General features: G+C 33.1%; 1 protein-coding gene and 1 non-coding gene across 2 annotated transcripts; both read right to left on the bottom strand.

Moving 5' to 3' along the window:
- Nucleotides 1-2,420: 2,420 nt before the first annotated feature.
- On the bottom strand, nt 2,421-5,624 carry LOC107933740 (protein SIEVE ELEMENT OCCLUSION B). Its single transcript, XM_016866027.2, has 7 exons — nt 5,350-5,624; nt 5,152-5,256; nt 4,618-5,066; nt 4,416-4,525; nt 3,962-4,098; nt 3,400-3,879; nt 2,421-3,303 (listed from the first exon to the last, which is right to left on the bottom strand). The coding sequence occupies exons 1-7, from the start codon at nt 5,572-5,574 to the stop codon at nt 2,689-2,691; spliced, it is 2,121 nt and encodes a 706-aa protein (XP_016721516.2). The 5' UTR covers nt 5,575-5,624; the 3' UTR covers nt 2,421-2,688.
- Nucleotides 5,625-12,389: 6,765 nt separating this feature from the next.
- On the bottom strand, nt 12,390-12,496 carry LOC121215823 (small nucleolar RNA R71). The gene has a single exon (XR_005911794.1). It is a non-coding gene; the product is annotated as a small nucleolar RNA R71 (small nucleolar RNA).
- Between the last annotated feature and the right edge of the window lie 307 nt (nt 12,497-12,803).

Raw genomic sequence — 12,803 nt, forward strand, 5'->3', positions numbered from 1 at the left:
TTTTCCTTGGTTTATTGCGAGTCACGAGACTCGTATATATCACCCAACTGAAGCAATAAAGTCTAGTACTTGAAGTGGGTATTTATTTTTCCAAGAGCATATAATATTTGAATTTGTTTAGGGATGATAGCATGTATATATTACCTGTACTTTTTTTATAGGGTTGGAATCAAGATTCGTGATGTTGCTTTAAAATTTGGATTCAAATCTACAAAATTCTTTAAAATTTGAATATGGTAATAAGTACCAAATGGTAAAGATAAAGTTCGGTTCAGGCGAAAAATTGGATGATAAAGAGTGAAAGAAGAGAAATGATTTCTAGAGGATCCTTTTTCTCTTGTGTGACTAGATTTATATAATGGGATATTCTTTGTTTTAGAGTCACACAAACTGAGTCGTATGGTTGCGCGGACAAACTAGATGTTAGTGGTAAGAAGTTAGATGCCAAATGAACATTGTTGTTGCTAGTCAGTTGTCGTTATGGTATATATGTGTTGTGTGGTCTTATCTATGTTCTGGATTATCTTACTTTAACATAATATTGTTCCTTAGAGTGCCAAATGATAGGTGGGTTTGTTCGTCTTTAGGCAAGAGATCTTAGGAAAGAAATCTTACGCGAAAGGTGTCTTATGTAGGGATGGCAACGGGGCAAGGCGGATTTTTTCTCGCCCCGACTCCAACTCCAACCCGAACTTTACCCAATCTGCCCCGAACCTGGACCGAAAATTTAATTGGAGACTTGACTCCAACCCAACCCAACTCAAATTTAATTTAATTGTTCTATTTTTATTTTGAAGCAAATAAGATTTATTTTGGTTTAGATTTAAAATTTAATATATTTATTTATTGGAAAAAAACTTAATATATTTTAAGGGCATTTTGTAAATATCTTAGGATAGGGTAGGACAGATTTACCTCAAATTTTACCCTAACCAGACCAGACTAATTTTTCTAATTCCACCCGACCTGACTTGTCCTGAATCCGATATTTCAAAAAAAAAATTGACCCTAACAATTCAGGTCGGGTTTGGAACCATCCCTAGTCCCATGAAGGGTTAATCGCAGACCTCTTGCCAAGACCTTTGTTGGCAAGGGGGGTTGGAATGGGCCCCGACCCCCCTAAAATGGAAAATTTTTCATTTAAGCCCTTTATAATTTATAAAATTTTAAATTAGCAATAGTAAATTGTATTTTGACTCCCTCAAAAATGATAAAAATTTGATTTAATCCTCTAAAAATTATAAAGATATAGACAATTAAAATGTCGAGATTACATTTTTACTATCATAGAATTCATTTTTGAATCGGTTGTTGCGACCATATGCTCATTGTGGTGTGGAGATACATTTATACATTTATTTTAAGTTGTGAAATTTCTTTAACTTCCCTTTAAAATTGAAAAGATATGACCAATGCTTGGGATTTGGTTTTCAGGGATTATTGTTGACTTTTCTATTGGTTTTTAAGTCTTGAGAAAACAACAATAATGGAAGGTTTTGATGTTATTTTAAAGGATAAATTCCGGTGGTTTTTTAGTGTAACTTCGGAGCTGGTGTTTGATAGTGTGGAGAAGGGGAAGTGTAATTTTGCATGTGAAGATGGTAGTGAATAGATATGACTCACTGTTGTGCTGAATTGTAAATTTTCAATCCAAAAGTTTAGCATTGATGATCTTGACATAGGACCAAGATTACTTTTTGGTTTTCAGAGTGATTGGTTTGTCACAGCCTTGGTCGATGCTTTTGTTGTTGGATGAATTTTGATGGAGGAGGTTTGATTTTTTTAAAGAATTGGTGATGTGAAATGTGATTGGGCTGCTGCCTTGCTTTGGCATGAGTGTCTTTATTTTTTGATATCATTGATTTGCATTAACGGGTGTGAATCGTGATGTTTAGATTATGATTTGGTGTTCCTTTTCATCTTGTTTCGGCCATTAAGAAACTAGTGGTGCATTGAGTATGGCCTTCTTACTTGCTTATCAGGCTTTGAAGTTAAGGATGGCAACTGTTTATACGTAGCTGGTAATTAATGCTTTAAGCAACTTATTTGATGTGAACTAGGCTCGAGGAGGTTATGGATTCATGTGAGCGTTTTTGTTAAAGGTTTTTGTTTTCGTAGTTTGTAACTGTTTTTTGGAGTCTTCTCGTATATGGTGTCTTGTAGTTTTTTTTTAAATTATTTTTTAATTAATTATAATTAAATAATTAAATAAAAAGTGAAAATTAAATTAATTAGTTGTCACAATTTTATTATTATATTTTAACCTCTAAAAATTTTATGATTTAATTTTCAACCATAAATAAATTATAAGATTCACTCTGGGTTAGTATACGAGTAATCCTTACTATTCACATTGGCAGGCAGTCAAGAGAATATCATGGTATTTGGAAGGGAATGTTGATGATGGTTTACAAGCCATAAACTTGGAAAACACTTTATTTGCCAAAAGTAATCTTACAAACAAAACACAGTCAGATAAAATCAGCTAAGGCTCTTCGATATCTGGTGTCGGATAATAAAAGAGCCCTAAACATTATTACAAAGCGCACAAACATCACAACATCGTAGACTCTAGATATGATAATCATAAATAACTCTAAACAAACATCAAACTATGATGATTGTTATTTTTATTTCTAGTCTTTTACTTGGTCCCTCCCAAAAGATAATTTTTTGGCTTTGTTTATCTCACTCAACACAGCAGCGATACATGAAATACATCTCCATCGGACGTCCACACTCAGCACACTGCACTCTCTCCGGAATCCCGCCACTGTTTCCCGGTAGGATAAGGCGAGTGCAGTGATGTTCATCGGTAATCCCTTCCAAATGTTTACGAAGTGCTGGGATAAACCCCATTTGCTTCGCAAGTTTTTCCCATTCCTCAAAGCTCTTCATGCTGCTAAGCACTTTATCTCCATTGGCTCTCACCATTTCATCTGAACCAGTGAAGAACACTGCCCATCCATTTTCACTACCGTCATATGCAAGCAAGGTCATCACTTCTTGCTTTATAACATCGTTTTCAATGGCTTTCCCATGCTGGGTTTTCGAGTACAACATGCTCTCTAATCGGTTCCAAAAGAACCACACATTGCCATCTTCCCAAGCGTGGCTAAGTTTCTTCTCTTTGATTAGACCAGTAATCTTTTTCACTCGTTCCCTTGCATTGTTTTTGCCAACATAAACCATTTCTATGCCAATGTCGAGAGCCTTCGCAACCCCTTTTGTTGCGGTAGCGAAACTTTCGATCCATTCCATTTGGACACCACCATAGAAACATACCACTTTCTGTTGGCTCACCTGATTATATAAGAAACCATGCAAAACCATGAATAAATTAAGCATATTAATTGATATACATATGTATATTAAAGTTATGTGGAGATGTTCATGTACCCAAGTAGATAAGTTTGGCTCAAGGCGATCAACGAGAAGCTCAAGGGTCCAAGCTTCAGCTTTCCAAAAACTTTCTTCTTTTTCACTGCTAAATGGGAAAGCTGAATTTCCCCATATCCACATCATGTTGAGTGCATTTGGGCATAAAACCTTTCCTTGTGGATCCAATGTCACCGCAATTGGTTTCTTAACGAAACCCCATACTTCCATTATGTATTTAATCACTGCTGGTTCAATGGCGAAAGGATGGTTCACTGTATACCATGACATAATTGATTTCAAGCTCAAAAACTTTTGTTCATAATCATCGTTCCAAGTTGATCTCTCCACGATTGGGAGCCATAGGATCTCATAGTTAAGCTCAGATGATACCCTTTCACCTTTGTAAAGAGCCTCAAGAACTCGAATCTCCTCATGGGAGATGTCAAGATCTGAAATGAGCAATAAAACATGCTTTCTTCTCAAGACATCGATAAGAACCTGCTAAATTTATATGAAGTTAATATCCGGTCCAATCAATTTAGAAACATGGTTGAAACTTGGAACATGGAATTAAATCAACCTTGGTATTGTCTGGATTCAAGAGATAATAAGTCTCTTCCTTGCGGAAGATTTTTAGGAGAATCCTCAAGTTGTCCATTTGAGGTGTTTCAATAGTACGCTTGAAGTCTTCAAAAGCTTCCAATAGCTTCTTCTCATCTGCATCTCATTATCATTATATGTCATCTCTTTAATATAAGGTAAAAGTACTATATTGAGGCTTTTATATTAAAAGTTAGATTGTATTTTATCCATTTTACTTATAAAATTGATAAATTAATTCTTATATGTTAGATCAAAGAGCAACATGATTCTTTCTATTAAAATATCATCAATTTTTATGTATAAGGATTAATTTGCTCACTTTTTGAATAGGAAAAATACAATCAAACTCTTAATATAAATGATCTATGGCACTTTTAGCACATATATACATATATGATTTATATTTCTTGTGTTCTCTAGGATGGACTTACCAATGCGTTGATAACAAAGACGTAATAGACTTTGAAGGTGTTCATGTATGCTACTAACTTTATGTGCCAAGCTTGACAGTTCCCATGCCTCCGAAGTTGATGTAATGAACCTGAACCAAAAAAAAAAAAAGATTTGATTAATATTGAAAAATTTGTTCATCATATTGTGTCATTGAGAACACGTAAAAAATTCATCACTCACTCATGTCTCATTCCTACAAGACCCGTAATCTGTGCAGCGCAAGCGACGACACTCCAAATGATCCAGTAGGTAGCAGTGGGGATATGAGCCATGGCGGTCGACAATGGTGGTACATCGATCGAAATAAACTCAGAAGGTAGCTCAGTGAACTCAACAATGCATTTGGTTACATCAATCATTGCATTGATGAGCTTGTTAAGTGCATCAAAGTGGGGTTTCAATGTTTGGGAATGCTCTAAAATATCGGGTAACTGCTTGAGGAGAGCCACGGATTTGGCCAACGAGTTGGAAGTGCAAAGCTGAACGATCAGCCAAAATTCCCCAAAATTCACCGCGAAAGCAGCTAATGTTAGCACCACTTTTGCATCCCATGAATAGCTTGAAAGCATGTTGAGAATCCCCATTGTTGTTGCATGAGCATCCCCTCCTCCTGAACACTTGCATGATACCTACAAAACATCAAATGTTAGTATCGTCATTTTTCGGTTTCGGAAAAGATCGAGATTCCGAGAGAAAAGAGAACAGCGGAATAACCTCGCAGCAGATTTTGTGTACGATATAAGCCAATGCATCAAGTGCACCATCAACGGCAGACGAGTTGGTCCGATCATCGAGAGCATCGATATGTCCCGTTCCACCCTACAAGACAAAAAACAAATTACCATTGTTTTGAAAATCTTTCTATTTTCACGAATATAAACATCATGAAATCATAAGGATATCAAAATTTACATTCATAGCATGATCAATGTTGGGAATGATATTACGCAACACATTGTCAATGACTTGGAGAATTGGTTTAACATCAACAACACGACCATCAGGGGCATGAGTCGACTGAATTTGCTTCATCATTGCACCATCGTCGGATGCGGCCAACATCCGACGCTCATTCCTCACCATTTGCTGGGATTTAGAAGCTAGTGATGAGATTGAGAGTGAGATAGGGGTAGCCATTGTTGAAAATATGAAAGTATTACTATATTTGATGTTTGATGTGTGATGTGTTTAGTAAGTATTGTAGGGTTTATATACTGAAGGGAGCATGCAATGGGGAGGGTGCTCTTTGTCTTGTTTATTTCCTGTCCTTGTCCTGTTTCCACTTTGTAACTACTTTTTAACTTTTATTTGTTAATACAACCGACTATGCTGTCTTTTTAATTTTATTTATTAATAAGGAAATGTTTAATACATCAAATTAAATGAAACCTTGGGATTTTTTCCCCTTCTTATCTTTCTTCCTTGTTTGATTACATGCGTTTGATAAGAGGACTGTAAGAATGTAAAATGGTGGGTTGGTTCAATTAATTATAATTAAATATTTAGGTGTTTGATTGAGAAAATATAAAATTATTTAAACTCACATTTTACTCTATTGTAATTTAGTATCAGAGAAATCTTAATTTATAAAATATAAAATAAATATATGTACATTTTTCTTATAAAATATAATAAAGTAATAATTAGCTTTTTCCATATCAATAATAAAAAAATACATCAATTATTGAGTTCAAACAAAACAATTTACCTTTATTTGTTGTTAGAGTGAATAACATCCGTTCACACTTGTAAATTTTTGGATAATTTACACCTAAAGTAATAATAAAGTAATAAATGGCCTTCTCTCCGTAATTATTTTTGGCTTTTTCCATATCAATAATAAAAAAACACATCAATTATTGAGTCCGAACAAAACAATTTACCTTTATTTGTTAGAGTGAATAACATCCGTTCACACTTGTAAATTTTTGGATAAATTTGTTAAAAGTTCATACAAAAACCAAATGGTGTTTTTGTTTAAACAATAAAATAAGATGTTTAAAATTTATTGTCATGATTTCAAAGCATACTATGTTTAAGTTTTTATTATTTATAAAAGATAAAAAGATAAAAATCTTCCTACAATAATATAACTTGCTTTGTATATAAAGAGGTATTTTGGTAATTTCACAATTAAGTTGTTGCTTAGTTGTAACACCAACTTAATTACTGAATTAATATAAGTTGGGCTACTTGTTTTGAAAATAATTGGCCAAGTTAGAGCCCAACACATGAAAACCATTCGAGTTGAAATTGAAGACTTAAAGATTAGTTTTTGCGGATCAAATAAACTCACTTTCTGTATTTTAATACATTGAATTACATCAAGACTCTTATGGAATAATTATCGTATGTTGATTTGTAGCTTTATTTTATAGAAAAGAGATTAGACTATGACTCTTATGTAAGCAAAGCTTAAGTGATATATAAACTTAAGTTTTGTCTAGGTTAAGTGGATCAAGAAATACCAAGAGATAGAGAGAGCACAAATTTGTTCAAGTTAGTAATGTTTTATGCATGCATTGGTTTTGTAAGCAATCAAGAGAGTCTCTTGAGTTGCAAAACTAAGATTTCGAGGGGGAAGCTTAGTAGGAGAGTGATCTAGTCTTTGTACAATGGTGAGGTAACTAAATTGGTGAGAGTCAAACTGGTGTTAGTATTTAAATCGTTGGTTGTACTCTGAGAAAGATATGTGCTGTTGCTTTAAACAAGGCCTGCAAACATAGACTGAGGTTCAACTATATAAACAATCTTGGTATTCGTTTTTACTTTTGTGCACTTTTTTTTTTATTTCGTTGTTAAAACTATGATGACAGTTCCAAACATTATTTTAGCCATAGTTTCTATTTGCAAAGCAAGTACCCCTCGTTCTGTTGACATAGACTGGGGTTGAACTGCATATACAATCTCGGGGTTCATTTTTACTGTTGTTCATGTTTTATTTATTTATTTCGTGGTTAAAACTATGATGACAGTTTCAAACACTATTTTCGCCTTAATTTCAGTTTGCAAAGCAAGTACTCCTCGTTCATGTGATATTAAAACTAATTTGTCAAATTTCAAGAGTTCCCTCGTACCTTTCATAAATTGGTTGTTAGATTTTTTAGAAGTTTGTTAGAATGCAATAAATATTCATGTGATATCAAAGTACAATTTTTTGCACATGAATTTCTTTTGATATTAACCATATTTTTATGGAATTGAGGGTTTTGTGAAGACCTAATCATGCTTTAAACATGCATTCCCTCTTAAATCATTCCTAACATTAATAGTTAAAATAATTTTAGTCCCAATGAAAACTAAAATTTGAACATCTTGTTCAGTAAAATAGAGGAAACTCCAAATAAACGTAATCATTCATGCAATCAAATTTAATGTCATCTACCATATGTCAATCATACATTATCTATTTTTGTCCCCTCATAAAAACTAACATTGATAGTGTTTTGGGGTAATTTGATAACATTTGACAAGTTTAGATACCAAATTGAATAAAAAGAAACAGCTTAAATACCAAATTAAAAAAGAAAATTATCAAATTTAAGTACCAAATGTTAATTAATCCTTCCTATAAAAAATAAATCTCAATTTTAGAAACGGTAGTAGGGCAAAAACCATAATTTAACTTTACTTTAACAGCTCTTTTGAGATGGTGACTACCACTTTTATTGGCTTAAATAATGAGGCAACTCTCTATTAACAAAAATATTGCCAATTCCAAAAGAACATCCATGTGTCTATATATATATCCAAAACAAACACTTCTTTTTTTCTTTTTGTGCATGTCTGAGATAAGAAGAACAGCACTACCCAAAGTTACTGTTTAGTCATTCTCAATGCAACCCCATAAAACATAAAGAACAATAAAGAAAATTGGGTAAATTTTGATACATCAACCCTTGAGTTCAATTAAATCAATTTACCACTTATGTTAGAGTGAATAGCATCCGTTGACACTAGCTATTAAATGTTGTACCTTTAATTCACAATAAAAAGAAAAAAATTCGCATTCATTTTAATAACTTTCTTTCACTTAATTCTTCAGAAATGTCCAATTTTACTTTAATTAAGAGGATCCATCAGATATTATCCCAGTTTAGACAGTGGAACATTAGGCACATTTTTAGAGAAGATAACAAAGAAGTTGATCGTTTTGGTCAATTTGGTCCAACATAGAACATATAACTTACTTTTGTTTGAGACCTCCCCGATTGAGGGGATAGTCTACTTTTTGTAATTAGTTTAATTATATTTTTTTTCACTAAGAAAATAACTTTCTTTCGCTTGACACGTGTAAACCAATATCTTTTCCCTTTAAATTATAACGTAAAAATTATAAAAATACGTACTTTTTTTTACTATACCGTTCATAACTTATGCTAGACTAAACTTATATATAAATTTTTTTCATGTGATTAATTATTTTTAAGAGACAGCTTCATATATGTTTGTCATGTTGATATTTTGTTTATTTATTTATTTTCATAATTTATTACTAGATTATATAACACTTTTATTGTTTGTAAAAAAAATTATCAAACAAATATATTTATTAAAAATTTTATACAAAAATCAAATGGTGCTTTAATATAAATGGTAAAGTTAATTGTTTAAAGTTTATGTCATGAGTTTAAATATAATTACGTCTAAATTTTTATTGATTTAAAAATATAGAAAGACAAAAACACTTTTATAGTAATATAACTTGTTTTGTACATAAATAAATACATTGGTAATTTTTCAATTGAATTGATGTTCGGTCGTGACACCAACTCAATTAGAAATCTATACATAATATTATTCTTCAACCTGTTTTGTATAATTTATTATAGTAATTTAATTTAGAGAAAAAAACTACTATATTATTTTTGTTTTATTTTTTTTTCATGTAGAAAGTTTTATAAATTGTGATAAATTAATAATTCATTTTATGTATTTTTTCATTTTCATACATTTTTATATATGTGATACATTAATATAAATATCATATTCAAAGTTACATTTCTTGAATAATTTATGATTCTCTTTATATATTTTTAAAATTGATTTATGTATATTTTATACGAGGTGACACATTATTCGCAAAAACTTTCAAATTTTCTTTTATTGTAACTAAGTATTTTCATCTGTTTTACAGTTTAAAATTAATATTGTTGAGATTGAGAGTGAACTCAGATAAATTTTTTTCAATAATAGTGACTTTAATATTCAAACTAACTCCCACTTTTTTCAACCGCGTGTTAATATTTTCCGGAATTTTGTCCTCATTAATGTTGGTATGTTGAAAGTGTTGCACAATGAGTTGTCGACGTATTCTTTATTGATGACCTTTCATGAATATGGTACTGAGATGTACCAAAAAGGAAAACAAAACAAGAAGAAAAGTAAATGCATGGCATTATTGACGTGCGAAAAAAAATAAATACAGATTTCAGTACAAATATAGAGTTTCAACTCTCTTTTTTTTCAGCTTAATGCATTGATAGCAGAAGTGTTTATGTGTGAAGTTAGATTCATGAATGGTATTAATACAATATTAATTGTTTAACTTTAACTTTAAATGTTGTTGAAATTTGTTCATATTTTATAGAAAAGATATTAAACTATTAGTTTTATGTAAGTAAAACTTAAGTGGTATATAAATTTAAGTTTTGTCTAGGTTAAGCAGATCGAGAAATAGAAAGAGATAAAGAGAACACAAATCTAGTCAAGTTAGGAACGTAATTTTATGTGTGCATTGCTTCTGTAAGCAATCAAAGGAGTCTCTTAAGTTGCAACGCTAAGCTATTGAGGGGGAAGTTTAGTAGGAGAGTGATCTCGTCTTTATGCAATGATGGGGTAGCTAAATTGGTGAGTGTTAAACTAGTGTTAGAATTTAAATCATTGATTGTACTCTGAAAAAGATAGTGGATTGTTGCTCTGGGTAAGTGATAACACTCTAGAATAACGTATTTTTATGTATTGATTATGTATTTATTCTGAGTATGATCCTGCTAATTTGAGCTATTTATGATCTTTTATCTCATAAGGACTAAATTTGAGGTAAAAGTAAAATTAAGGGCCAAAAGTGTGAATTTAGAGATAAAATGGGCCAATGTGATATACAAGGAAAAGTTGGTGCCAAAAGTGCAAGCATGGAGGACACAAGGGTTGAAATGCAAAAAGAAGAGATTTTACTCTATTAAACTCTATTTTAATTATATTAGGATAATTAATATTGAGATAATTATTAAGAATTATTTTTAGGATTTTATTTTATCTTTATTTATCTTCAATTAAATGTATTTATCTTTTAGGAATTTAAGTAGGATTAGACTATCTCCCCTAGCACTATAAATTGGGGGTGAAGTGACTCAAAAGAGGATCCCATCTTTTTCTGTAAACACTCTCTCCCCAAAAGTCTAGGCTTTTGTTCTTCTCATATTTCCTTTCAATAAAATTTCCATTTTTATTTTATTTATTTTATTTTCCACCACAATCATGAGCCACTAAACCCATCTACCGAAGGTTGTCGAAAATCCCCAAAAGGGTTCTTGAGGCTTAGAATCCGTACTTAGCCTTCTCAACGAGTATTCATCGTTTCTCCGCACTACGGGGCTGACGCTTCCATCCATGTCCCTTAAGAAGTAAGCTTTTCAACGTATGCAAAGGCGGCCGCTTTGTATGTTTTGAGAAGGTTGCACAGTCGGTTCGTTAGCTTACTACGTCAGAGGTTGGCGAGCCCAAGAGACAAAATGGCGTGGGATTCGCCATTGAGAAGCGTTGATCTAGCATAAGATGATCCCACAGAAGTGATTGTTGGCTAGAGTCAGGTTCCACCACATCGTAAGTCTAAATCATTGGAGCTGGTGGTCGTAGGCGTCCTCTTCCGCTATAACTGGCTTATTCGGTTTGGGAAGGATCATTTAAAAGTCGAGGATTGAACCCAAGGCGGAACGAGACAATTGGAGGCTGGAATCTCCTGTAAGAATTTCCTTTCTCTCAACTCTATTTTTAATTTATCAAATTTTCGATTCAATATTTTAATTCTGTTTTTATTTTATTTTTCGTTTCCAGACCCAACCCTTTAATTCTGTTATTGTTTTTATTTTTTTTCAGGAACGCAGGTCATTTTGGGCAAGACTCTGCCTGGGATTCCACAGAACAAAATATTGTGCAAATCCAGTCCCTGAGGATTTGACCCTACTTCTTTTTTACTATTCTTTTTAATTATTTATTAAGGATAAGATATTTTTGGTTCTTTCAACGACCGTATCAAATTTTGACGCCGTTGCCGGGGACTGGCAATGTACTAATCTTGTTTTTTTTTGTTTTTTATGACCAGATCTGCTTCAGGTACTCTTGCGTTCGATTCAGAAATTGAGAAGACTGCTAGAGCCAATCGCAAGAAGAAAAAGTTACGAAAAAAGCAGTTAATGGTGGTTGGAACTCAAAGTAACCCACCACCAGAAATCGGAGTCGACGACGAAGCTAAGTCTAGGGTTAACGAAAACCCTACTCGAACACTTGAAAGCGAAAAAGTAGAAGTCGACTCACCAGAAAAAGTGCTTAACGCTAGGGTTCACGAAAACCCGATTCTAGCACACCAACCAATTACTCAAACGGTTCGGCAACTAGTCGAAGCTTCGACAGAACAATCGCCATTGTGCATCGCGTATCCTACTGTGGATACTGATTTCGAGTTAAAGTCAGGTTTAATCCAGTTACCACGAAATTTTCGTGGGTTACAAAATGAAAATCCCCACAAGCATCTGAAAGAATTTCATATGGTTTGTCTTAGCATGAAACCTCAGGGGGTAACTGAGGATCAAATTAAATTGCGTACTTTCCCTTTCTCCCTAACAGATTCTGCTAAAGAATGGTTATTTTATTTACTCCCTGGATCTATTACAACTTGGACTGATCTATCTCATTTATTTTTGAACAGGTTTTTTCTAGCATCTCGAGCAGCTGAGCTAAGAAGAGAGATCGTTGGAATAAGACAAAAAGAAGTTGAGTCCTTTTAAGATTATTGAGAGTGATTTAAAAAGTTATGTGCAAGCTGCCCACAACATGGTATGACGGAGCAATCTCTCCTCCAATACTTTTACGAAGGTTTAAAGCCCATGGATGTGAATATGGTAGACGTCGCTAGTGGAAGAGCATTGGTCAATATGACTCCCCAACAAGCGAGAGACTTGATCTCCACGATGGCTACAAATTCTCAGCATTGAGGCCCGACTTGAAACCTTTGGCCAGCGACTAACCAAGCTCATTGCCATCATTTGCGATCTACAGTAACAACATGAGGAATTTTCTAAACTCTTCTACCTATTTATTTCTTTTCGTCCACATTGAGGACAATGTACTTTCAGTAGGGGGAGATA

Source organism: Gossypium hirsutum, chromosome D03, assembly GCF_007990345.1.
Source record: "Gossypium hirsutum isolate 1008001.06 chromosome D03, Gossypium_hirsutum_v2.1, whole genome shotgun sequence".
NCBI lineage: Eukaryota > Viridiplantae > Streptophyta > Magnoliopsida > Malvales > Malvaceae > Gossypium > Gossypium hirsutum.